Source organism: Euleptes europaea, chromosome 16 (assembly GCF_029931775.1).
Source record: "Euleptes europaea isolate rEulEur1 chromosome 16, rEulEur1.hap1, whole genome shotgun sequence".
Classification (NCBI taxonomy): domain Eukaryota; kingdom Metazoa; phylum Chordata; class Lepidosauria; order Squamata; family Sphaerodactylidae; genus Euleptes; species Euleptes europaea.
In genome coordinates, this window is record NC_079327.1 from 29,099,004 (window position 1) to 29,125,170 (window position 26,167).

Consider the following 26,167-nt stretch of genomic DNA (forward strand, 5'->3'; position numbering starts at 1 on the left):
TACATTAAAATGCTTGGGGGAACCGGAGGTGGACGCTGTAGTGAACAAATCAGCAAATCAGCACAATTTTTTCTCATTTGGCTTCAATAATTGCAATTATTTCTTAAAGACATAATAAACACTAAAAAGTGTCTGTAAAAATGTTTACATCAGTAAAAAAAAATTATTTATATAACTTTGAGGATATTATTCCCAAACAGGTGGTTTAAGCCCTTGTAGTGTAAATGGCAGAAACCAGGCTTCCAAGTATGCTCTCTCTACTACTGCACTAGCCAACTCGAAACACCTCCCCCCCCCCCCAGGTTTTTTGTGCCCCTTCCCCCATCTGGAAAAGTATCAGGAAAGCAACGCTGCCTTTGTAGCATCTCTTCTGGTTTCCCTCTAGCTTCCCAATAAGCCCACCCATCCATGCAATGGAGGGCCACTGCATAAAACTCTGGAATGCCTTCCCATTGCAGATTTGATAAGACAAGCAGAAGCTAAAGAGCCATGCCAACTAGACAGCATGCAGAAGCACCATTAGGCTGTCCTCCTGGTTGTCTGGAGCTCCGTAGAGTTCTACATTAGAGGGTGCTTCTGAATAACTGACTACATCTCTGGGTTCTGCAGCAAGGATAGGCATGGGTATTCTGCAGGGCGGGGTGGAGGAACTCATGCATGTAGGCATGTGCACAAATGTATAACTGTGTGGTGAGAGATGCAATCATGCCAAGGGGGCTCAAAAACCTCACCATACTTGCCATACCGTATCAGAAATCCCCTTATATAAAAGGGGATGACCCACTACTGAACTCAGGGCTGCAGAAAAGGATCCCAGTCAGATTTGGAAGCCCTGATCAGCTTTGCAAGGGAAGAACAGGAGAATGAATTTAGTTGCCTATTAACTCCAAGCAGTAATCTGTATTAGTAGCTGCTGGCAGCAGCCCCCTTTGGACACTGCTGAGGGCACATTTCTCTGGATCAAGATCACTGTGCATTAAGAAAATGTTTACGAAAGGGGGGGAAATCCATTATTCAGTTTAATAAAAAATCCCTATTGCTCCAAATCTATTGGAGCACCCAAAGTGACATTTCTTTTTCGTATCATCAATTCATCTAGTACGAGCACCCTGCAAGGGGAAAAAAAACCCTTAAGTGAAATGCAGCTTGTTACTGACTTGTGTTTGGACTGTTTGCAAGACGGCCGCCTTTTGTCAAGCCCAAATTAAAGAGAATGGAGTTGAGGTTAATACATAAAAAAGCATGCTCGGGATGTGTCGTCCTCTGTAGTTCTTGAATCATCAGGTGAACAGTAAACAGTTCAAACATCTTCTTATTACTCCTGTAAAATATTTCCCAATAACATTGTAAAATTAAAACCATTCATTTGAGTACGGTGAAGAACGGCAAGAATTTCAGTTACAATTATAGGAATATTACTGTTAAATAAAGGTGGCTGTAAGGCATAATTCAGTGACATTTGCATTATTACTATCCTGGGAGAGGCAATGGAAAGAAAAGGAAAAAAAAAGACTAAGACCAGATACCAACAAAAGAGGAACAAAGGTAGGCAACCCTTAAGCAAAGAATGTTGTATGTTTGCCAGAAGGCTACTAAAAGGCAAAGACTTTGATTTTTTTTAAAGAAGAACTGAAGGCAGTGCTGCCTGGAATATCTTTTTTTAATTACTTCATTTCAATAAAAGTGCTTAGGGATTAATTGACACTTTCAGGAAACCTCGCTCCTTTGACTAACGTTGGCTTCAAATGTGAGGGACCTGGTCATGAATTGGACCTTGCAGACCAGGACTTCCCACTTCAGCCCACTGAGCCCTGTCCCCACCCAGTGTTCCTGTGAACCCTCAAGAACAGGGCAACGTGGGGGCCTGCAGTGGGTGGGGAGAACTGGCAGAAATTGCACCCCCTGCCTCATCCACAGCATGTCCTGGAATACAAACTGACTTGAGATTCCCTGGGATACAGATATCTCCACTCACAAGGGTGTGGGTATCACTTCTGTGAGTACTGGGCGGAAGGGGCGGCTACTGGTTCCTCCCAGCTGCATTTCCTGATACCATTACAGGCTTCAACTGAGGGCCTTGCTTGCCTGTGCCTTCCCTGAGTTTTTCTACTCCCAGTTTTTCTACATATTGACTTGAGGTATAAAAGAACAACAGAGGAGCAACTTTGGACATTAAGAAAAAAAACTACAATATTTCTTTGAAGAATGTAAAACTTACTTAATTTTCGAGAGCTTTTGCAGTAGAATGCTGAGTTTTTCCAGAATCGGTAAGTCTAATTTATAATTTCGAAGTAGCACTGAACAAGTACGGAAAAAGGACTCATTGCTGCATGCTTCTAGGAACGGGTGCAGAAACCCTGTAAAAGAAAGTAAACAATTATGATTAACAATGTAGTTAAATGAGATAGTAAAATTATAAATGTGAAGTATGTTGAACACAATTTATTTGCACATCCAATGACCTCAACTATGCCAAGCTAACATTCCCGAGTCCAATTTTGGCATCAGTTACACTAATGGTCCATTACTTACTAACAAGAATGCTACCATTTCATTCTTGATTGATCATCAAAAAGACATCTAGACCATACATAGAACCAGGGTAAAGCTTCCTGATGTCTCCCAGCTGGCTTGACATCACCTTACGAAAGCAGAAGTAATCTTTTTTCTTCTTTTGCAGTTTCAGCTGGCAAGCGATAGCCTCCTCGTTAAGGAGGATGGTCCTCTAAGTGCTTGAGGTAGAGGCCATAGCCAGTCTTATCCCTCTGGCTCTATCCTGTCTGTTCTAAGAAGCTGTGCAAGATGAGGCTTGGTAAGCTTGCTAGGGGAACCTGCTTGGGCATTCTAGTTGCCATAACATACCCAAGGCTATGAATATAGATGGTTTTCTGAGAAATACCACTGCAAAGATTATCCAAAGCATGAGGACCTCTGGTCCTCTTGAGGATTCAAGATCTGGTCAGAAGATGCCCAACATGTTCTATGGCATCTTTTCTTTATCAAGGATTGGTTACTTAGGTTACCTGGTTCATCCTCAGCCTCAACTTCCCTAACATCTGGTTCAGGTGTCTGCTTTAAGTGTGGGAATTAGACCTTACAAAGTAAGTTGCAGGAGGTAGCTTTCTACAGGGGGCAAAAGCTGTCTAATCCCATGGGATGAGAAGGTGTTTAACCATATTCGGATCAAGGAAGGATTGTCCCTTAGTATCAGCAAAAGGGCCTGGATAAGCATAGGGACACCAATCAATTAATCATGCAGGGACAGTGCTTTTCTCTATGAGGGACTAGGAACCGGATGAGTATTTCTCTCTCACCAACTCAGCATGTAGTCCCTCTAGGGATGCTCCATTAAATTTCCATGATGTCTTAAGCGACTGACCCAGACTGGGCATATGGTGATAAGTGTCCCTTTTCCAGACACCATTTGATCCATTGGCTGCATGTTCATGACAAGGACTCATCATTGATTATTAAATGGGGTTGGGGAATGTTCTCTGTCCACAGAGGTCCTGAATTCAATCCTCACTCCTTGGCTAAAGGTCTCTATATCATATCAATAAGGATGGGCCACAGTCAGACCCTACTGTTATAGCCCAGCACTTTCCCTTTCAGATAGATAGACCAGTTTCATTCTCTGTCTAGTACAACCTGGACTTTGCCTGGAGTAAACATGGTAAGGTCTGGATGTGAGAAGCAGAAATTCTCAAAAGGGAAATTATTAGAAGGGACAAGTTCTTCCCCAGCTGTGGAAACCCAACAATGAAAAATGTCACAATGAAAAAATGCTGAGACATCTTCACTGAAAAACACACCCACTCCTCTGTTTAGAGGCAAAGAACTGAGTACTGAAGATGGAAGTATTACAGACACATCATTGCCCTCCCATCTGCTCAACTATTATGTGTGCTAAACCCAGTTTACAAGTCAAATTTTAAAACTAAATGAGATAGTCACAAGCCTCTCTCCTCTTCAGTGACTGCCTACCTCAGTGCTTGTCCTTAGAAGTATAGTCTGCTGCCATCTTCACTTGTCCAAGGCCACTTGCCTATGCTTTCTTATCCTTGTGTTTTCAGCTGCACTGTGCATTTGGTACGTGAATTTGAGTATGATTTTATAGTGGAGGGAGTGAGGGAGGGTCAATGGACCCCCCCTTTGCGTGGCACAAGGTTTTGGGTTGGGTTTGGAGAACTGGATCAGCTGCAGTGAGCGAGACGTTCCTAGGTGAGTGTTCCACTCTGTGGAGCATCAGGCATGTGCATTAGGTTATTAACTCATCACGTTTTTAAAAGTTATTTTTTGCTAAACAAATTGCTACACTGAAAGTGAATTTTTCAAATGTAATGATATTTGGTGATCATCAGATCCATCTGTTCTGGCATGTGGCTCACAGTTGATGGAAGTCAGAAGGCTGGGGGGGGGGGAAATAAGAGAATGTATCACAGAGACTGTAGTTGGCAGGGATATTTCCAAATCAGCAGAGTTACAAAGATCTTGTCTTGAAGATAACTGCACCAGTCAGTTCGTCTTTACGATGCATTTATACCAACCACAATTTGACAGAAAAAATGACTTAGCCTGGGGGAGCATTCTCACCCAGACCACCAGCTGCAATCTCACCTAATTCCTTCACATCCAGTATAGAGGTTACTGCTAAACATGGGGCCCAATGACTATTTCTTATCTCTATATTACTTGTGCCCATTTTGCCACACAACCTGATTTTCTGGATTGCCAAACACTTCTCTGCCCATAAAACAAGTACCCCCTTTTTTCTTATCTGTCATTTAATCCCCTGGGCAAGAGAATAACAAGCTAATCGAATCTTATCCCAAATGAATGGGGGAAATGTGCTCACATTGAAACCAATGGAAAATTTGCTTACACTGAAACCAATGGAAAATAAAACCACACAATAACATACATAAATTAAGTTTTCTGAAAAGAAAAAAAAATGCACATCGCTAATTGGCAGCAGATCCAACTTCTAAAAAGGTAAAGGTCCCCTGTGCAAGCACCAGGCTATTCCTGACCTTGAGCCGGCTACCTGAAACCGACTTCCGTTGGGATCGAACTCAGGTCGTGAGCAGAGCTTTTGACTGCAGTACTGCAGCTGAACACTCTGCACCACGGGGCTCCTACCCAACTTCTACAGTGAAGGAAAAAAGTATTTGATCCCCTCTAGAGTTGTGCTATGACCAGGCAAGCTGCAAGGACTGGGAAAACATGAAGCCACTTATGGAGCAGATCTTTTTAGTCGCCCAGTGTAATACTTAGTAGAGCTACCTTGAGATCAGGAAGCACAGCCTTGCAGTCTTTGTTAATTTCTTGGTGTATCACTTGTAACTGTTTAACACTATTACTAAAGGAGGCCCGTGGCACAGAGTGGTAAGCTGCAGTACTGCAGTCCAAGCTCTGCTCATGACCTGAGTTCGATCCTGACAGAAGTTGGTTTCAGGTAGCCGCTTCAAGGTTGACTCAGCCTTCCATCCTTCCGAGGTCGGTAAAATGAGTACCCAGCTTGCTGGGGGTAAAGGGGAGAGACTGGGGAAGGCACTGGCAAACCACCCCATAAACAAAGTCTGCCTAGGAAACGTCAGGATGTGATGTCACCCCATGGGCCAGGGATGACTTGGTGCTTGCACAGGGGACCTTTACCTTTTTAACACTATAACTCCACATGAAAGACCCATTTATTTAGCAGCCCCACCTGCTTAAAGGGGAAATTGTCAGGCATATGTGCTGAAGCTTTAATGGGGGAGGAATCACCCATGTAGCAATTTCATAGCTCTTTTCTTAACAGCAGAAGAAACTGTTCAAAAGGGTTGCTTGGTCCAAATGGAAAACCAAATTTTCCGGTTGGAGAGTATTGCCAGTATATGCCTTTGAAGCCAGGCGTAAGGCATCTGTACCGTCACAGGAGCCATAGGTGAAATACATCATAGATGTGTGTGTGTTTGAGAGTGGGAGAGAGAAAGAGACAGACAGTCTCAATTTGCAGAAGCTTGGATAAATTAATGCTTCAAAGTTATCTAGAGGCCTTGGGACTTGCAGGGCAACTGCCCGGTTTGAAAGGAAATGGCTAACTAGGTGAATCTGGAACCAGTCTGCTTCTATATTGTGGAGTTTAGTGACAATAAGCTCCTGTTATTAGTTGGTCTTTGATTTAAAAAAGACCACCTTGTCTTCCAGTTGTCTGAATTTCTGGTACTTATAAAAAAACAAGGGGTGGTCTAAGTGGGTGGTCTAAGGAGAGGATTAAAGGGGGGTTGTGCAGGAACCAATTTGTTCGTCTATGCTTTCCAAATCTAGAGCATTTCTTTCATAAAGGGGCACTGGATCAGACAGAAGTTTTTTGGTTTTTTTTAGTGATTTGTGGCAGAAAGGTATAACCCTTATTGGAGAGTGGTAGTTCCACAGAAACCCAAGACTGATAACGGGAGTTCTGCATTATATGTATGAATTGCTGATAAGACTTCATAATCGTACGTAAGACTGGGTATACTTGCTCCCCCCTTGGTTGAAATTTCCATATTCTGCATTTTTATTGCGAGAACAACATGCAGGAACAACTGACATGCTATTGGCTGCAACTCTGCTCAGGTATGTCAAGTATCAGACTATCATTATTGCAAACCATTTCTTGTTTTACGAGGACATCAAGATTAAGCTAATAAAGCATATTATGATGATGAAATTTTTCACTGCTGAACTCCGCTAGTCCCTCAAATAAATGATCTTCTTATGCAGTAGCAGATGGCTCAGCAGAAGAAGACCCCTGGGTTTGGCCAGGGGGCAAGCACGCCACATGCAGGAAGTAGGCTGGGTGGGGAAAACCCAACTGGGATCGTCCTGAGAAACCTTTGCTCAGTATTTGAAGTCATTGTGCAAGAAGGTATGAGAGAAGAGACTGGACAGAACCCATAGTTCCCATAAGCTATGTGGCATTGTAAGAAATTTCAGAGTAAAAAAAAAACCCGTAGTATTGTTGGGAGTGGATGTGAGATGGATCTGTGTGAAAATTCAAGGCAAGTAACATACACAGTAGTAAAAGTGTGCCAGGGGCAGGGCCTTACACCTGATTCCTTCTGTACAGAGTGAATGGCCACAGGTTCAGCCACACTCTTGTCTATGGTTTTACACAGATTCCTATATGTCCTCTACTAATTTTTCCATACACATGAAGTCAGGGAATACAGCAAGGGGAAAAAGTATTTGATCCCCTGCTGAATTTGCCCGTTTGCCCTCTGACAAAGAAATGACCAGTCCATAATTTTAATGGTAGGTCTATTGTAGCTGTGAGAGACAGAATAACAACAGGAAAACCCCCAGAAACCCAGAAGACAAAAGTCAGAGATTGATGCGCATTATAATGAATGAAATAAGTATTTGATCCCTTTGCAAAAGATGACATAGTACTTGGTGGCAAAACCCTTGTTGGCAATTACAGAGGTCAGACGTTTCTTGTAGGTGGCCACCAGGTTTGCACACATCTCAGGAGGTATTTTGTCCCACTCCTCTTTGCAGATCCTCTCCCAGTCAGTAAGATTTCGAGGCTGATGTGTAGCTACTCGAACCTTCAGCTCCCTCCACAGATTTTCGATCGGATTAAGGTCTGGAGACTGGCTAGGCCACTCCAGGACCTTAATGTGCTGCTTCTTGAGCCACTCCTTTGTTGCCTTGGTCGTGTGTTTTGGGTCATTGTCATGCTGGAATACCCATCCTCAACCCATTTTCAATGCCCTGGCTGAGGGAAGGAGGTGCTCACCCAAGATTTGACGATACATGGTCTCGTCCATCGTCCCTTCGATGTGGTGAAGGTGTCCTGTCCCCATAGCAGAAAAACACCCCCAAAGCATAATATGTCCCTCTCCATGTTGGACGGTGGGGATGGTGTTCTTGGGGTCGTAAGCAGCATTCCTCCTCCTCCAAACACGGCGAGTTGAGTTGATGCCAAAGAGCTCGATTTTGGTCTCATCTGACCACAACACTTTCACCCAGTTCTCCTCTGGGTCATTCAGATGTTCACTGGCAAACTGCAGACGGGCCTGTACATGTGCTGTCTTGAGCAAGGGGACCTTGCGGGCTCTGCAAGATCTCAGTCCTTCACGGTGTAGTGTGTTACCAACTGTTTTCATGGTGACTATGGTCCCAGCTGCCCTGAGATCATTGACAAGTTCCCCCCGTGTAGTTCTGGCCTGCCTTCATCACCGTTCTCATTATCATTGCAACTCCACGAGATGAGATCTTGCCTGGAGCCCCAGACCGAGGGAGGTTGACAGTTAGGGTTAGGGTTGTCACCTTCTCACCAAGCTGCTTGGCAATAGTCTTGTAGCCCAGTCCAGCCTTGTGCAGGTCTACAATCTTGTCCCTGACATCCTTGGACAGCTCTTTGGTCTTGGTCATGGTGGCTAGTTTGGAATCTGATGGATTGATTGCTTCTGTCGACAGAAGAACCCTAACCCTAACCCTAATCTGGCTGGTTGATAGGGTGATCCCTATCAGAGATTGATGTGCATTATAATGAGTGAAATAAGTCTTTATTTCACTCATTATAATGCACATCAATCTCTGACTTTTGTATTCTGGGTTTCTGGGGTTTTCCCTGTTATTATTCTGTCTCTCACAGCTACAATAAACCTACCATTAAAATTATGGACTGGTCATTTCTTCGTCAGAGGGCAAACGGGCAAATTTAGAAGGGATCAAATCCTTTTTCCCTCACTGTATGTTACAGTTTCTAATGTGGCATAAAAGTCAGAAATAAACCGATGACACTGTTTCAGTTTCCAATCTCATTGATACAGTCTAATAAAGCGACTAATCACATGGGAGACTGCTATCCCATGACTTTTCAGGCCATGCGATGTTTGAGATTGTAGGAGGACAAAGGTTTGATATTAAAGCTGACAAATTAGTACCCAGCTACATCCTATCAAGATGTCAGTGCAAGGGAGTAAGAGAACTAAGAGAAAAGCGATTCCACCTAAACATTAGGAAGAACTTTCTGACAGTGAGGGCAGTTCGATGGTGGAATGCCCTGCCTTGGGGGGTGGGGGGTGGAGTCCCCGTCTTTGGAGGTCTTTAAGCAGAGGTTGGATGGCCATCTGTCGGGAGCACTCTGATTGTGGGATCCTGCATGGCAGGGGGTTGGACTGGATGGCCCTTGTGGTTTCTTCCAACCTTGTGTGATTTTGTGATTTTTTTGTGATTTTGTGAGTAGCCACGTTCTTATGGAAACCCGAAATCCTGACAATTGCTCTATGCTATGGTTTCCTAAGGACTCATCAAAAATCAGGCTATAATTAACTATTGAGGTTTGCAGGCCAATAATTAACCTTCTATGATCGTCCAGGTATTTGCCTTACAATGAGAGCCAGCATGGTACAGTGGTTAGGAGCTGTAGACTCTAATCTGGAGAACCAGGTTTGATTCCCCACTCCTCCACATAAGTGGCGGACACTAATCTAGTGAACTGGATTTATTTCCCCACTCCTCCATATGAAACGTGCTGGGTGACCTTGAGCTAGTCACAGTTCTCTCCGAGCTCTCTCAGCCTCACCTACCCCACAAGGTGTCTGTTGTGGGGAGGGAAGGCAATTGAAAGTCACTTTGAGACCCCTTTAAGGCAGAGAAAAAGTGGGGTATAAAAACCAACTCTTCTTCTGATCAATCAAGAGCTGGCCCAACCCATCAACCCTTTGTGAACAGGCATCAGCCCAATCAGTCACTCATATAATTCAATCATCCCACCCAGATCCACCTCACATTCCCAATTACTTCACCTAGTACCTTCTTTCTGCCTGCATCTTGCACAAATAAAAACTTGAACCTGCCAATGGAAGCGAGGATTCTGACATCCCCTCCTTAAAAACAAGAATTCTAATATTCCTCCAATCAAAGAGGTCGTAACACCTCAGGATACATTTTGGAGTATAAATATCTCTTCTCTCACAATTGCAAATTGTGTCCGTTTTTCTGGATCCAAAACACACACCCCGTACAGCTAGTGTGACTTTTGCTTTCTCCTGAGAAACGCTGGTCATTCCTCGCTTCACACAGCTGCCATGTTTGGATATCCCTCACCTGATTGGTACCCTGACCTGGATGGCCCAGGCTAGCCTGATCTCGTCAGATCTCAGAAGCTAAGCAGGGTCAGCCCTGGTTAGTATTTGGATAGGAGATTACCAAGGAATACCAGGGTTGCTGTGCAGAGGAAGGCACTGGCAAACCACCTCTGTTAGTCTCTTGCCTTGAAAACCCCATAAGGGGTCACCATAAGTCGGCTGCGACTTGACGGCACTTTACACACACACACACATACCTGATTGGTAAATATATTTCCCCTGGTAACCTCACATCCTTATATCCACCCCCTCCTTCCTTCTATTTCCAAGTTCTTGAATGTATTAGGTTCTGTATGTTTTGCTGTGAGTGTGTATGCAATTTGAGTATTTTTAATAAAACCCTTAAAATTTATACAGCACTTCTTTAATGAGAGTTATTTTCACTAGTGTGCTCATCCTCATAGAGATAGGTTCAAAGGTCCTGAGCGCCAACCTCTCGCAAAGCTCATTTTGTCTCCATAGCTAATTCCCCCAAATAAACAGCGATCCCTCTAATTGGCATAACTCATGCTTAATGTAAACATGTTGCCTATGTGCATGATATGAACATATTACCAGAGATCTGCAATTGGCTTCTATTTCTTACAGTCACCAGCCAACCCGGGTAATGTGTGAAGCATAATGCATGTAATGTCTGGTCGCCTAGAGGGATCTTCATTTATGGGCTTTTCCGCCAAAGGTTCTAAACCAACTTTTTTGTCTTCTGGATATTTTGCACAGCTAACATAAAAGAAAACCATTCCCAACAACATACGATGCGCGCAAAACTGTTCTCCCGACACTGGTGTGTAGGGGGCTTAAGATAAAAGGGAGCAATATTTCCTGGTTAAGATGAAACAGCATAATCACCCTAGGCAAAAAGCGTGGGATGAGTGCTTAGCACTCCTTTATCTCAGTGGAAGATCAAGCAGGATGGTTTGCATAGGAATGTATGGCGTTCTCTTAGTCTTTTAATTCAACTATCTGCAAGCCTTTAATGCAGAGTGATTATTATATCTGGCTGGAGGCACATCTGAAGATGTTGCTAAATTCTGTGCGAGAGTATAACCAAAAGATGGTAGTTTAGACACAGAAGGAAATATTTTCTAATAGACGGTGGCCAAAAAAACACAGTCTGTAAAACTAAGGAAAAATAACACTAATTCTTCAAGATAAAATAACAAAATAATTATCTCACCAATTTAACTGCTGCGTGAGAGACTACAAAATTTTCTATGCAAAAACACCCCTCCTTGCAAGTTTATGTAGGCCAGAAAGGAAAGTTTCGTGAATTGCTGATATGTGAGATTACACACAATGACCAGTGATTAATATTCAAATATCAGTAAGTTAAACTAAAAAGCAAACAACAGCCCATGCAGACATTCTAATAATATGGGGGAGGAGAAATGTTCTGGTGTGGTGCCAGATACTTCAGTTTTGCAGTTGAAGTAACTGGATCCAATACACTTACGCCCCCTAGGGAAATAACCCGGTCCCATGCTCCCCTCCTTCCCAGAAGATCACATGCATGTGAAAATATCTAGAAGTAGTAGTTCTTATCTGTTTCTTATAGTGCAAGTTAGTATGAACTCCAACTCTGGACAGAGGTACCTGAAGAAGGGGGATTATGGGTCACATCCCACTTGTGTTACATTTAATCAAACAAACTGTGCAATGATCAGGGTTATTACTTTTACTTTAAAGAGGTGTGTACATGCTGTTTCTTCCCTATTTGACTCCTTCCTCAATAAGAATATTATAGATGTTAAGCAGCATTCAGCCTTTTGTTAACTAGTTATAAAGAAGCCTAAAAGTTACTGGCACTCACTTTTTGTTTCCAGCATGCCTTCTGCCAAATAAGTACATTAAACTAAAAAACAAACAACAACATGCTTTTAGTCAAGAATTCCTGCTTGTTTCATGGAAGTGATGTTGTTTGTGACAGGTGACCAAGCAAGTGTCTATGTACTGCAAGCAACATAACTGCAAGCAACTTAAGCACCTCAGTATTAAAATTCTGATTGCAATTTAACACACTTACTGGATTCTGTTGTCATCTGCAGTAAACTGTCAATGGCATTGGAAAGCAAGCCTTTACTTGATATTTTTATGTAACTCAGTATAATAGGCACTGCTTGACAGTCCAGAAACAAGGCTTTTCCTTCATCTGTCTTCAGATCCATGCAAAGTGTACCAAAGGCTTGAGCCAAGTAATCAGCTAGAAAGTGCATTAGAATGTAGATATTAAAAACACACATCACTGTTTGTAATCACATATCAAACAAGCAACAATAGCAGAGCTATTTATGGCACACGTGGGAAAAATATGGTCAAGCAAAAAGGTTATAAAATGCAAGAAGTCCAGTGGTAGCCACTGATTACTTCTGCTGTTTACATTTTTTTTCTTCACGGCACTAATTAAGTGGGCTCCACTCCATAAAAACCACAATATATGTTAGTCCTTAAGGCACCATAAGGCATCTGTTGTGTTTGCTTCTACAGACTATAACTGTAGAATTGATATTTAAAAAGAATGTGAGAAATCAGCATAAATTGTTATTTTTTAAAAAAAATCTATATACTAATAGCAAAGTCAGTCAAATCTGAGGATACTTAAATCTGGTGACTGAAGCTGTGAACAGGCAAGACAGATCGTTCTATAAACCTGAAAAACATCCCAGGTTTGCAGAAAAATGTGAAATTAAAAAAAAAAAAACATTGGGGGAGTTTAAAAAAAAGCCAAAATGATAAAAGGAGTGCCTGTAGCTTTAAGCAACAGATTCTCGCAGTTGCTGTTGTTAGGCACCAGAGTATTCCAGGCTGGGTTTCTGTAAGGATCTTTTCCAGGGTTATTTTGAGGGAGGACTCATTGAGGCCAGGTCTGACTAGGGCTGCCAGCTCCAAATTGGGAAATTCCTGGAGATTTTGTGGTAGTCTGAGAAGGGTAGCATTTGGGGAGGGGAGAGGCATCAGCCTAATATAATGCCATAAAGTCCACCCTCCAAAGTAGTCATTTTCTCTAGGAGGCTAGATCTCTATTGTAATTCAGTTGTAATTCTGGGAGATCTCCAGGTCCCACCTAAGCCTGGAAGCTACTTCTCGGTGGCTTGATACCACCCGACTTGTATGTCTCATTTAGGCCTGGTTGCTTGCTACTGTCCAACAGCAGATACCCTACTGTTGTGTAGCCTCTGCTTAAAAACCTCCAAAGAAGGAGAGCCCACCACCTCCTGAGGAAGCCTGTTCCACTGAGGAACTGCTCTGTCAGAAAGTTCTTCCTAATGTTTAGCCGCAAACCCTTGATTTAATTTCAACCTGTCAGTTCTGGTCCAGGTTGCCCTTCTGGGGCAACAGAAAACAACCCCGCACCATCCTCTATATGACAGCCCTTCAAGTACTTGAAGATAGTTCTCCACTCCAGGCTAACATACCGAGCTCCTTCAACCTTTCCTCATAGGACTTGGTCTCCAAACCCCTCACCATCTTCGTTGCCTTCCTCTGGACACGTTCCAGCTTGCCTACATCCTTCTTAAATTGTAGTGCCCACAACTCTAGGTGATTCTCCTTCATACTCATCAACAAACCTATCTTTATCAGCCCTCCCATCTTCAGTTTTCATCCCTTCCTCCTGGTAAAAAACGGCACGATTCCAGGCAGTAGACTGGGCTAGGCCCAGCCCAGCGCTGGCCACCAGGCCAGGCCCAGTTGGGTGATGGGGAACTGGCAAGGACTTCTGGGAACACCTCAATTTCCTTTGTATCCATACCCCTATACCTTTCCCCCCCTCTTTTCCTCCTCCTGGCAACTCCCATACCCTCACCTTTCCGTGCTTCATTCACTCCTTCCCACACACTGACCAACCCACCTTTTATATATATATATTTATTTACTTTATCTATACCCTACCTTTCTCCACAATGGGGAACCAAGGCAGTTTACATCATTCTCCTCTTCTCCATTTTATCCTCACAACAACCATGTGAGGTAAGTTAGGCTGAGAAGGTGTATGTTACAGTAGGAAGGGGAAAAATTGTGCCTTTCCTTGCTGGGAAATTCTCTTAGACCAAGAATCCCTGGAAAGTACCATAGTAACCTGCCACCACCACTCAGGATCTCCTGAGAATCTCTAGACTGACCCGCTGAGAAACCCTTCTTCCAGTGCAGTACTAGGACAATAACAAAATAACTTATAACCAACCTGGTAGCACCCGTGCAGTCTAGCACATGGGGAAGAGATTAAGAGAAATATCCCAGAGAAATAGATTGTACTAAGTGAAGCCAAAAAAGTGGCCCAAGGTCACCGAGTGAGCTTCCGTGGCAGAGTAGTGATTTGAACCTGGGTCTCCCAGATTCTAGTCTGAATCTCTAACCACTACATCATATTGGCTTTCATGGGATGGGTGTTATTGAAATGTTGCAAGTGAGACTGGCAATACTGTCGTGGTTGCTTAGCAACAGCCACTGAGGTCATTCATTTTTAAAAGCTAAAGGTGCTGCTTCTATAATTTGGGGGTTTTAACCCCTCCCCCCTGAGTTTGGTGTTTTTTTAAAAAAAGATTTCACATAGTTCAGCAAATATGGGACTTTCCCTGGATTTGCAGGTCTGCCTTGTCTGCCCATGGCTCCAGTCTCTGGATTTAAGTATCCACAGATTCTGACATTTTGAGAATTAAAAATATTGATTAAATATCTTGAGAAGAATCACTGTTTGTATGCACAACAATGGCTTTACAATGAAACAAGACCAAGGGTACACCCACAAACAGTACAATCATGTGCAGTTAATACAGTTTAAGACCGTTGAAATAAATAGGCTGGAGTAATTGGAGTAACTCTACAAAGGATTGCACTGTAACACTATTGGCTCAAATCAGTCACAGATCTTTGACAGACATTGTACGTACACACTGGTACAAAAAATTTACTAAGTGTAAGTTTCTAGCTCTTCAATTCACATTTAACTTCGAATGACCTAATGGTAAGATGTTCCTTCACTATTTTTGAGTGTGTCTATTGCTCAACTGTATTCTCAGAAAAATACGTTTGTTTTACCAAAAATCTCAAATACATGTGTTACCCTTATTATGAATATCTTTCAACTAGCAGAAAGGTAGATGACCACTGTCATATGGCTTTGTTAAAGTATTACATAAACTGTAGTAATTTTTGAGCTTGCAAAGCCTTAGTTAGGATGCCCCCTACTGTACTGTAACTTTAAAGCAGAACATTGAGACGTAATTCAAGGTAGTTTGTAGGCAATCTGGATTATCTGGCATATTCTTTTTATATTTCATGGTCCTATCTCACATTCTCTCTTCTTAAAATCTACAGAATGTCTTCAAGACAGTTTCTATATAGGAAGCAGACAAGGGGCTTCAAGGCCAGGAGCCCTGAAACATCTCTTGTCTCTTTTTGAACATCCAGACTGATAATAAGAGTCTGGGGCATTTGGAAATTTCAGGTGTTGGGATTGTGTAAATGGCTCTCAAGCAGTTCAGCTCCGCACTCTTATATACCCAGTAACTGGCAGATCTTTTTAAAATGGGGCATTTTCCCAGTTGTAGCTCCGCATAGGTGATTAATGTTCTGATCTGTCCATATCTGATTTTGTACATGGGCAAAAACATGCAACCGTTAAGAAACAGGATTTCTGTACATCGAAGTAAGATAAAGAGTAAGGTTCCAGAGGCATGTTTGGTGACTCATTTTTAGAGAAAAACCATAACCCTACTGAATCTCCTTTTTTACTATTGATAAGCCTCATGTGTGAGTCTTCTGACTATAAAATCTTTCTCCAATAAGAAACATTTTAGATTTACACCTTGGACACTATTCACCCCAAGGGTGGAATGACGGGCTGGATTTGTCTTCATTTATCTAGACCATCCGGGTTGGTCATGCTCCATTAAGATAAGATTCAAGATGATCAGCAGCTGCTACACAGAGCGCTAACTCATCATTTGAGTGACAGCTGATGTTATTTTGCATCTCATACAGCACAGAGATTTTTTTTGCTCCTTCTTTTGAATTGGCTCTTGGATAGTTGATTTGACAAGAACCTATGGTGTATGTGTATACTTTTTATAGTTACATGTATTAACATTTATTGTTTTTTGGGAGGCGAGAGTTTCTTAAACAAATTATTTCTGTTAATCTTTTAAACATGTCCGGAAAAATAACAAGAGCTTTTAGGTTTTCTGCAGGCTAACAGATAATTTTGGCATAGACTTTAGGTGGCTGTTTTGAATAAACAGAAATGGTATGATGAAGACCGGGTCTGGTTGGCAATCTGTAGTTTATCATGTGTGTTAACTCCTTTTTGATGTTTCTTACATTTCTACAATTATACTTTTTATTCATATTTACATACTTTAAAATGTTTTACTGAATGTTGCTTATAATAGTATGCTTGTCACAATTTTCATATTATGGGTGCAGAAGGTGTTTTCATTTTGTAGTTTACAATACACCTCTGTTTTGATCTACCTTGTCAAATTTATGGTACTTATAAGAAGTATTACACAGCTTTTGCTTTCGGATGCTTGAAGTGTGCAGGTATCATCTGCCATAATATAATGTTCATAGGGTGGAGTTGGTGGGTCCCATCACTTCTTCCTTAAAGTCTCTAGCCATTCCCCTGCCGCCGCCCCCAACTACCATACTGCTCACCACTTGCCTAGTATCTCTCTCTTTTACTCTCCTGTCACTCTTCTTCTTCCAAGTATAGTCATTCTAAAGTACCAGTTACAATTTAAACCAGGATTGGATCCAAAGGACCAGAAATGGAGCAAAACTCATGGCATGGAACTTTCCCGCCTCCCCCTTTCCACTGAGACTCACAAGATTCTGTTCCAAGGGTCAGGGGATCCCCCCATGAAGATCAAGGGGGGAGCGAAGTGGGGGCCTGCAGTGGGAGAGAGGCACTGGTAAAAACCATCCCCCACCAACAGCACCACTGTTCCGTCAGCCTAAGTGCTGCGACACTGGCAGAACCATTCCTTGGAGCCAATCCAGAAACAGTTATGCATTGTAAAGCAGACATTAACTAGCATTTATTTCTTAAAATGAATCTTAATGTACTTTAGCATTCCCACTTATCCTTTCGTTTTCACTTCAGCAATCGTTTAGTTGAGATGAGGACATTCTTGTAGTTCCCACATTTTTAAATGCATTTGGAGACACCACAAACAAGATGCTGAAATTCAAAATATTTGCTGAACTTACCCTGTGTCACTGTTTTGATTATAATTAAAGTTGATACAACTCTTAAAGGTAAACTTCCACTCTTAAAGAAAGTTGCTGTCTTAAGTTTCAGATCAGCAGCGTGTTCAGAAGAAATGTATTGACTTCCCTTTGGTGCTACACCTTTAAACAAGTCATCACCCAGTCTTCTCATTGTTGATATCATTATTGCATGCTGTTATGCAAGTGCGTGAAGACAACAGTATTATTCTACTAAGCACAGTATATTTTTATTTGCATAAATGCCATCTAGACCACTATTTGTTTTAGTTGTTTATCTTTCCAAAAAAAACAACAACCCCTCAACAGACCTAAGACTACCAATATGCTCATACAATGTCCCAAATCCACATGTTTGAGTTACTGCTGCTGCTGCTCTGATGCAATTAGGAGGCATTTCTGCGGGAAATTTTGAGGAATGAGATTCCAAACACTGAAGAAGAAGAGTTGGTTTTTACATGCCGATTTTCTCTACCTTTTAAAGAGAATCAAACTGGCTTACAATCTCCTTCTTTCCTCTCCCCACAACAGACATCTTGTGTGGTAGGTGAGGCTGAGACAGCTCTAAGAGAGTTGTGACTAGTCCAAGGCCACCCAGCTGGCTTTGTATGTAGGAGTGGGGAAACCAACCCGGTTCTCCAGATTAGAGTCCACTGCTTCTAACCACTACACCATGCTGGTTCCCACTGCTGCCCTGAACAAATACTATCTACATTCATAAACTTCTTTCTATTTATGAATTAGGAAATTTTCACATATTATACCAACTTGAATTAAAGCCAAAAAAAGTGCTGAAACTCAATAATGAATCACAGTAAAAGGCATCAAGTGAAAACACATCATAAATACTCTAATTCAGTGCAGTACAAAAAACACACCTTGGAATTTTTCTTCCAGTTAACAGACAGCAATTTGAAAACACAGGAACCTGTACCTGATTGTTCCCTTCCTGACTGTAAGTGCATTTGCATCAGCAAAAATTAATTTCTGCACGGAAGATGACTGTGTTAACTATCATATTCAAACTCTGATTTCCTTTACAGCAAGACAGTGTGCTAGGATCCTACCAGAGGGTTTGTTAATGTGCTGGCATGACTGCTGATGTAATCTCAAGAACAGCAATGTATAGGCAGGGTATGAATTACAGTTCTTATGGGGACATGTACCAATGGAACTGTGCTAAATATTTATGTTGTACTCGACTGATCGGCCACTTGATGCAAGCTACTATCAATAACAAGCCTGAAAAAAAGAAACATTTAAAGTTGCCTAAAAGAGGGATGCCATCACAGTCCCTTGTGTCAACTGAGTTCATTTTTACAGCACTTCTGAAGTTCCAGTCAGAAGGAAACTGGTTCTATATTCCACAATGTATTAAGAATTAATTACATTTTATAAATGACTTCGGTGGAGTGCAGCTTGACCCTGAATGCATTAAATGGAAGAATGGAAAACAATGGCGTTTCCTTCCTGATAATGAGTTTGGAATTAGGATTTTACCCCTTCTCTGCAAGATCAAGTTCTTGATCTCAGTCCTCTATTCACATGAGAACAGCCACCCTCTCCTGTCACAATACTCATTGTGTGATAACTGTATTAATAATGGAAATTATTTAACTGCTACAGAAAGAATAATGATTAAAAACTCTGCTTTAAATGCACATCCAGCTTACAGTATAATAACAGAACCGCTCTGGAAGGAAAACAATCTTATCTAAATGCTAATGAACTACTTTGCATACATATTTCTTACCTGTGTCCCATCTAATTGCCTGATAGCCCAATAAATAAATTTAACCACATGCAGGTGCAAGTTAGGATTCACAAAGGGCATCCACTGAAATTGCTCGGCAACCAGAGGCAAGATCTGTAACATAGAGGACACGATCACCATTAATTTGTAAAGAACTGGATCCAACTAACAGCTTCTGCATGCAAGTTCTTTCTTGTGGATATCTTTTACATCCATTCATCTTTACTTCACCTTTTCTCCAAGGAGCTGAGGTTCTTCCCCTTTCACCATTCTTTCCTAGCAACAACCCTGCAAGGTAGCTTAGGCAGAAATAGTGGGAAGGATCACTCAATGAGCTTCGTGGCTCAATGGGGATTTGAACCAGGATCTGCTAGGTCTCAACTAAACACTCTATCCATTACAATATGCTCATATCAATGCCACAAAACCCAAAGGGTTATATAGCCTAAACACAGTATTTTTACGAAATTCTATTAGTACTGAATTGTTATATTTAGAACAAAAGCCTAGCTGGAAGCTAGGGTTGCCAGGTCCCTCTTCGCCACTGGCGGGAGGTTTTTGGGGTGGAGCCTGAGGAGGGCAGGGTTTGGGAAGGGGAGGGACTTCAATGTCCCGGAGTCCAATTGACAAAGCAGCCATTTTCTCCAGGTGAACTGATCTCTATCGGCTGGAGATCAGTTGTAATAGCAGAAGATCTAATCCAGCATTCTGTTTCCAAAAGTGGACAGCCAGCTGCCTTCAGGAACTTCACAAGCAGGGCATCAATGCAATGCCCTTCCATTGCTTGATCCCAGCATCTTGCATTCAGCAGTTTCAATAAGGTATCATACATATTATTTCCCAGTATTTTACCCAAATTATCAACATGAAGGAAAGGTACACAGGCTAAAAGAGATGATGTGGTCAACAGTCATGCGGTTCCTTCAGCAGCAACCCACAACAGTTGTAGGAAACCGCTTGTCCCCATGGAAATCTAACTCTAATTCATAACTGTGAGACTGATTTAGGAGCAGATCCTTCAGTGGCACTTTCGGTCCTCCTGGAGTGCATAAGACAACCAAAATAAGAAAATCATACTTCGGGGATCAAAGCACAGATTGTAACATACAACATACCCCTCCATGGAGTCGGATAAAGCATCTGGGACTTTGTGAACAGAAACACTGGTTATGAGCGAGACTGGTATCTGCTGGATCCCAGAAGCAGCAACAAGAGGGAACAATTCTTCAAGAACGGTCCTACGTGGGTCTCATGGCTCATGTACCATCAACTGGAAATACTCAGCCAACTGTGGCTCTCTAGCGTGAGGTTGTGAAGCCATATTAAGGGATGAAGAAGTACTAGCATACTCAATACATACTATGAACTCCTAGTGTCCTGTCTCCAATTGGTTTTATTTTTATTGCCATTTCAGTGGTTGTGACTTTACGTTAATGTTGTAAGTTGCTATGTGGCAGAGTATAAATTTATTGTGAGAACTATAACATAGATCATTAAACATATTTACATTATACATAAGATTTCTCCCCCACTATCTTACGTTGTCTCATTTTAAAACGTTTTAGAACTGTTACCATTGTTAAAGTAAGCCCTAAGATTTTCCTAAGAAAGTCTGGAAGAACAAAATTCTTTAACAACAGTGTTCACTGAAATGAATAAGAGTAGCAAAATGTGGCACAAAGTGTATGCAACAATATGAATTCAGTTTCAGGTGGGTAACCATAGCTATGTTAGTCTGTAGTTGTAGAACAAAATTTGAGTCCAGTAGCACCTCAAAGACCAACAAAATTTTCCAGGATATAAACAAACACAGGCTATTTAAATGGAAACACTAAATCCACGGTGCCTTTGGGTAACAAGGTATTTTGGATAATGGGGAGTCCCGGAAAACGTTGTCATTTTAACACTGAGGTATGCTTGTACACACATAAGCATGCAGTCATGATATCTATATTATTATAGAACTACCTTGATACATTTTTCCTTTGTGTAGCTTCTATTGGAAAGTGTGCTCGTTGGCCTTTGAATGTTTTCCTTCTCGTCCTCGTGCATCAGCTTACTGAGGTGCTGATCTGAGATCCAGTCCATGAGCACAGTTAAAAGGTCATAGATGTGTAAATTAAGTGGTACCTGCAAACATACACGGGCATCTCTCAGAGCATATCTGAATTAGCTGTCTATATCAAGATAGGTATCTTTAACATGCACTAACTTGTGAAGTATGCACCACAATACATATCTGGCTTACATCAGCTGCACTGCCACCATATGGATATCTGCTTGCAAAGGAGAAAGGTTTCTCTATTTCACCTTGGTGCAAATAGATGAAAGTCCTACACAGCTGACACCCAAAACCCAGTAGTTGTCCATTTCTTCTAAACTAAAAGATGAACTCTGGTGATGTTTTTTGCTTTTTTTTTTGTTATAAGCTTAATCTTGGATTTTCTTTTGCAACCTCATCCACTGTCTTTTCTGGAAGAACCTAAAGATTTCTATTCCAGGTTTCTGAGCTTTTTCTCTCTCTTCCTTCAGCATACGGCAATTCACATCAAACTCATCAAATTACTGAGACAGAAAAAGTCTTTTGGAACATTGCTTAAAATGACTGAAGCTTATTCTCACTCATCAACCTCAAAATGGAAGGCCACAGCTCAAAGGCTTCAATATTCACAAGTGTGCAAGGGTGTTCCATTCACTTAATGTGAGGTTGACTACTTAAGAAGCCAACACAGATGGGAATACTCTGTGTAAATGGTACATTCACTGAAGTTCACACTCCGGATTATTGTTTCTGGTGAGTGTGTGCCTTACCTTACAAGTTTTTGACATTGCTGTTACTTTTTCTGGCTTAATAGGTTTATGTTCCCTTGCTGCATAGAAAACTTCTTTAGACTTCTGTATTGTTAAAAATTCATGTTTCCTCTGTAAAAAGATAAATTAAGAAGAATTTAGACGCTTTTTCTTGTAAAGGTGACAAACAGCAAGAAGCATCATTTGATCCTACCTGCAAATTCTCCAGACGAGCTTGTACTTTGCGAGACTGGGCTTCTATCTTCTTGTTTTGTTCACTCACATCACTTAACTAAAAAGAAACAGAAAACGTTTCCAACAATGAGCCAAAATTACATTAATTGTAATTTTTCCTTTATGTGAACAAATTCACAAATTCTTGACCAATTAATTCAATGTGTATTTCTGTGTTTCCTTAACCCTGATGGGAATATGAACCTAGTCAGAGAGGCAGGAAGGGAACTTTTCCGGGGGGTTTGTTTTTCTGTGGGAAAGTTTCTAGTTTTAAAGATTCACTGTTTCATAAAATTAATACACCAACAGATGCAACTATTGCCAACAAAATATGAGGCAAGCTTGACAGCTAAAATGCTGTAGTTTATGTTTTTTCAGGGAATCCCCTCCAGGAGTTGTTTGAGAGTTCATAGATGTTTTATTGATTTGTAAACAAGGGTGCAGATGAAGCAATAAACCCACAAATACTTATAAAAATCCAAATAAAAAATTCACTTATAATTGGCCTGACTGGCTGTGCAGGCCAAATCCAACCCAAAGCTACAATTGTTATTTAAATGTCTCTTTTTACATAAGGGAAGGGATATTGTAACCATCAATCTGATATGGAACTAACAAGTAACACAAGTGATGAGTTATTCTGGTGACTTTCATGGACAAAAACTAAATTATTTTGAAATACCATAGATGAGTGGAAAACTACGCCCACAGCATATGTGTGCTGAAATTACAGCAGTACCCAAAACATGTATGTTCTAAAGCACTGAGTCAATAGCACTTACTCCCTAGTAAGTGTGTTTAAGATGAAAGATTTTCTGTCAACAGTTTTCAGATCCTTTGTTTTTCTTAAAACAATGAAAAGGAAGTACACTTTATATTTTTAAATGTTTACATGTATAATTCCGATAAAAATTTCCTCATAAACCTTTGAATTTTTTTGAATAAAACATTGAAACACACATCTATTTTTTCCCCTAATCAAGCATTTCAGTTTATCCATTTGTTGATATTGAAACATCAAATCAACACAAGTTACTACAGAAATTTGTTTCATCATCATCATATTTATTAACGGTCATAGACCATCAAATAAGACAAGATTAAAAATTACTTAATAGAAAGAAGGGCACGTAAGCAACGTATGCATAAAATTACAATAATTAAATAATTAAAATTACAATAATTGAAAAATCAAAAAGATTTTTTAAAAATCCAAGCAGGTAAATTCATAAGTTATTGTAAAACCAATCTAAAAAGTTCTGGTCAGTATGCATCCCATGCTTCCTTAGCTATTGCATAGACAGAAATTTGTTTACTAAATATGTTACATTATACATGCTGAATCAGATCATGCTGTATTTAGCGAATTGGATAATTCCCAGAAAATTCTCCAATGTCCATTTTTCCAACCAGCTCACATCCCTGGTAAACACTTCCACCGGAGCAACAACTGGCAAATGTTCTATATATATTTACAGACACAGACACAGAAATGTTCAGAAAAAGATATAGCTGATTCACAACAGAAGCCCATAATTCGCCGCAACACATGAAGCAACCCTATGTGTCCCATGATCATTTGAAAGCAGTCTATAAACGAACATATATGACAGCAAAATAAAAACCAAACACACACCATTCGATACAGAACTTATGTTTTTAAAAGAAGACCTGTTGAAGAGAGCAACGTTTTAATGGTTATCTGTATGCTTCTGTAAATTATTTTTAACTATAGATCTAAACATATCGTTTCTGGTAAACAATTGTACGTGCCTGTTTTTTTAAAGTGTCATTCAGTTCCTTCAAAGTGTCAAACGACGACCTAAGCCTCTTGTTTTCCTTTGTTTTTTCTTTCAAGGCTTCCGTCAACTGTTGAATTTCTGCTTCATGTTGCTACAAAAAAATTAAGAACGTTACAAAAATAAATAAGATTAATGTAAATGATGAGCTCTACTTTTAAAGAGCAGTTTAGAGCCGTTCGTTTAAATTTCAGGCTCCGTGCCCAAGTGCATGCATGATGTTCTGTCAGATCCATTACATAATGAATGTCAGACACTTAAGCTGTGTGAGGTAAAAGATTTTCTAAAGCGACATACCAGTAGCATCTTCATCACTTAGTGTGAGTATGCGTCTTCATCATTTTCCTGCTCACACAAGTACACTGACTTGAACAGTTAGTTGTACAAAGGAAATAGGACATGGATCAGCTGAACTGGCGCAGACTTAATGAGTGCAAACTGAAGCAAAAAAGTTCCATTCTCCACTTAAGAGTGTGGTACTACAACTAAGGATATCCAAGTTCAGTCCCCTCAGCCACGAAGCTCGCTGAGTGACCATGGGCCAGGTACTCGCTCTCTGCCAAAATTTCCTCAAAGTTACTTAGAGGATAAAATGAGGGAGAGGGAATTCCATATGCTGCCTGAGTGCCTTGGTCAATTCTCCTTGAAATGCAGCTGTCCATCACAGCAAGTGAAGTACATGCACTTGTGAACCAGGTCTCGGTTATTGTTCATGTAATGATTGGCAAATGGACCGGTGTACTGATGAATTGCGCCAATTAGATTAGCTTTAACATCAGATAACGTAGGTTTTTACTGAATTGAAATTATTTCATATAGTATGTATTGATGTTGTATGAATTTTAATGGATGTTAGCCACTTTGAGCCTGGCCTTGGGCCAGGAAAAGCGGAATAGAAGTCTAAAGAATAATAATAATAGTGTGTGAGAGTGAGAGAATGTTTTTCAATCCTCTCCCCTCCCATCTCATAATGAGTGTCTTCTACAAGGAAAACAGAAATATGGTTGCTCCTCTGGTTCCAAGAAACCTGCAAGTCAGCATCTGCTTTCTTCCAATATACTATGGCAGGGTCTAATCCTCAGCCATCCCTGCATATCCATCTATGTATACATGACTTTATGTGTCAGAGAAGTCTGATCCCTTAACAGATCAACTTATGCATGCAAAGGTATTCTGGCTCAGGACACAGCATCTGAATTCTGAAATTACAAAAGCAACTTCACAGTAAAGTAAGGATAATCCCCATCATAGAGATGGGCACCAGGAAGGTTAATTGGACTGTAAACCAAAAATATTTGCCCAATACAATTTTTTTTAGCAACTATGATACCTCCTTTATAATTTGAAGTTTTGCATGAACTTCCTCCTCAACCCCTCGTATCTTAGTCAAAGCAGCTTCATGTTTAGAAAGCAAGGCTTCTCGTTCAGCTAAGAGGCGTTCTCGTTGTTCAAGTTTTAAAGAATTTTCTCGCTGAATTAGATATTCTTGCTGAATTGGAGCAGAAAACAACAACAAAGGATCGTATTTGTGAGAATATACCTCATATGAAACCTTGTAAATAAGCCCAAAAACATGAATAGCCTTCAAAAGAATTATCTTCTGCATATACCTATATTAGCTATATCTCAAGGTGGCATGGAACTGAGGAATGCAATCATCTCTCTCCCAAGAAAGGTTGGGTACCCAGAAACAATTTTTACTATCCACAGGCAACCAAGATTGGTTATTTACAAGCTGAGGCAGGCAACTGATTCAGTTCACTCACACTTAGAATATGCCAACTGCATGGGCCTCCAAAGGCTAATTCATCTTTCTTCTGAATGTCAAAAATTCAGTGAGAACTTGAATTAGCTCCACACTTTCTAAATAGTATTTTACATGCTTTAATATGGATGAAAGATTCAAAAACATAAAATTGTATTTTTATAGAATTGTTTTTGCAACTCTGTAACGTCTGAGATTTCAGATAATTTAGGAATGTAAATATTTTCAAAAAGTCATAAGAATTAGAAAGCTTGCTGATTTCAATTTCAAATTTTCTCATTTGTGGGACAAGCTACAGTTAATTTTAATGCCTGAATCATCCAAAATGGCAAACTGTGACTTGTTCTCTTGCCGACAGACCAGGATTCTGAATCATCTGGTCTGTTCTCTTGTGAACAAGCCAGGTTTGTCATTTTGCCGAATTCAGACATCAAAACAAAGCGTACCATTCCAAATCAGGAAGTCTTCAAACTCCATT

General features: G+C 40.8%; 1 protein-coding gene across 1 annotated transcript in view; it reads right to left on the reverse strand.

Annotated features, from left to right (window-relative positions):
• Positions 1–1,144: 1,144 nt before the first annotated feature.
• The window catches only part of CCDC138 (coiled-coil domain containing 138), a 29,509-nt gene continuing 4,486 nt past the window's right edge, over positions 1,145–26,167 (reverse strand). Inside the window, exons 6-15 of the mRNA XM_056861967.1 lie at positions 25,255–25,413; positions 23,899–24,018; positions 22,106–22,183; positions 21,913–22,023; positions 21,070–21,231; positions 19,102–19,215; positions 17,331–17,523; positions 12,148–12,324; positions 2,219–2,357; positions 1,145–1,321 (exon numbers count right to left, since the gene is read on the reverse strand). Of these exons, the coding sequence (XP_056717945.1) occupies positions 1,150–1,321; positions 2,219–2,357; positions 12,148–12,324; positions 17,331–17,523; positions 19,102–19,215; positions 21,070–21,231; positions 21,913–22,023; positions 22,106–22,183; positions 23,899–24,018; positions 25,255–25,413 (1,425 nt within the window). The 3' untranslated portion in view covers positions 1,145–1,149. The remainder of the gene's footprint in view (positions 1,322–2,218; positions 2,358–12,147; positions 12,325–17,330; positions 17,524–19,101; positions 19,216–21,069; positions 21,232–21,912; positions 22,024–22,105; positions 22,184–23,898; positions 24,019–25,254; positions 25,414–26,167) is intronic.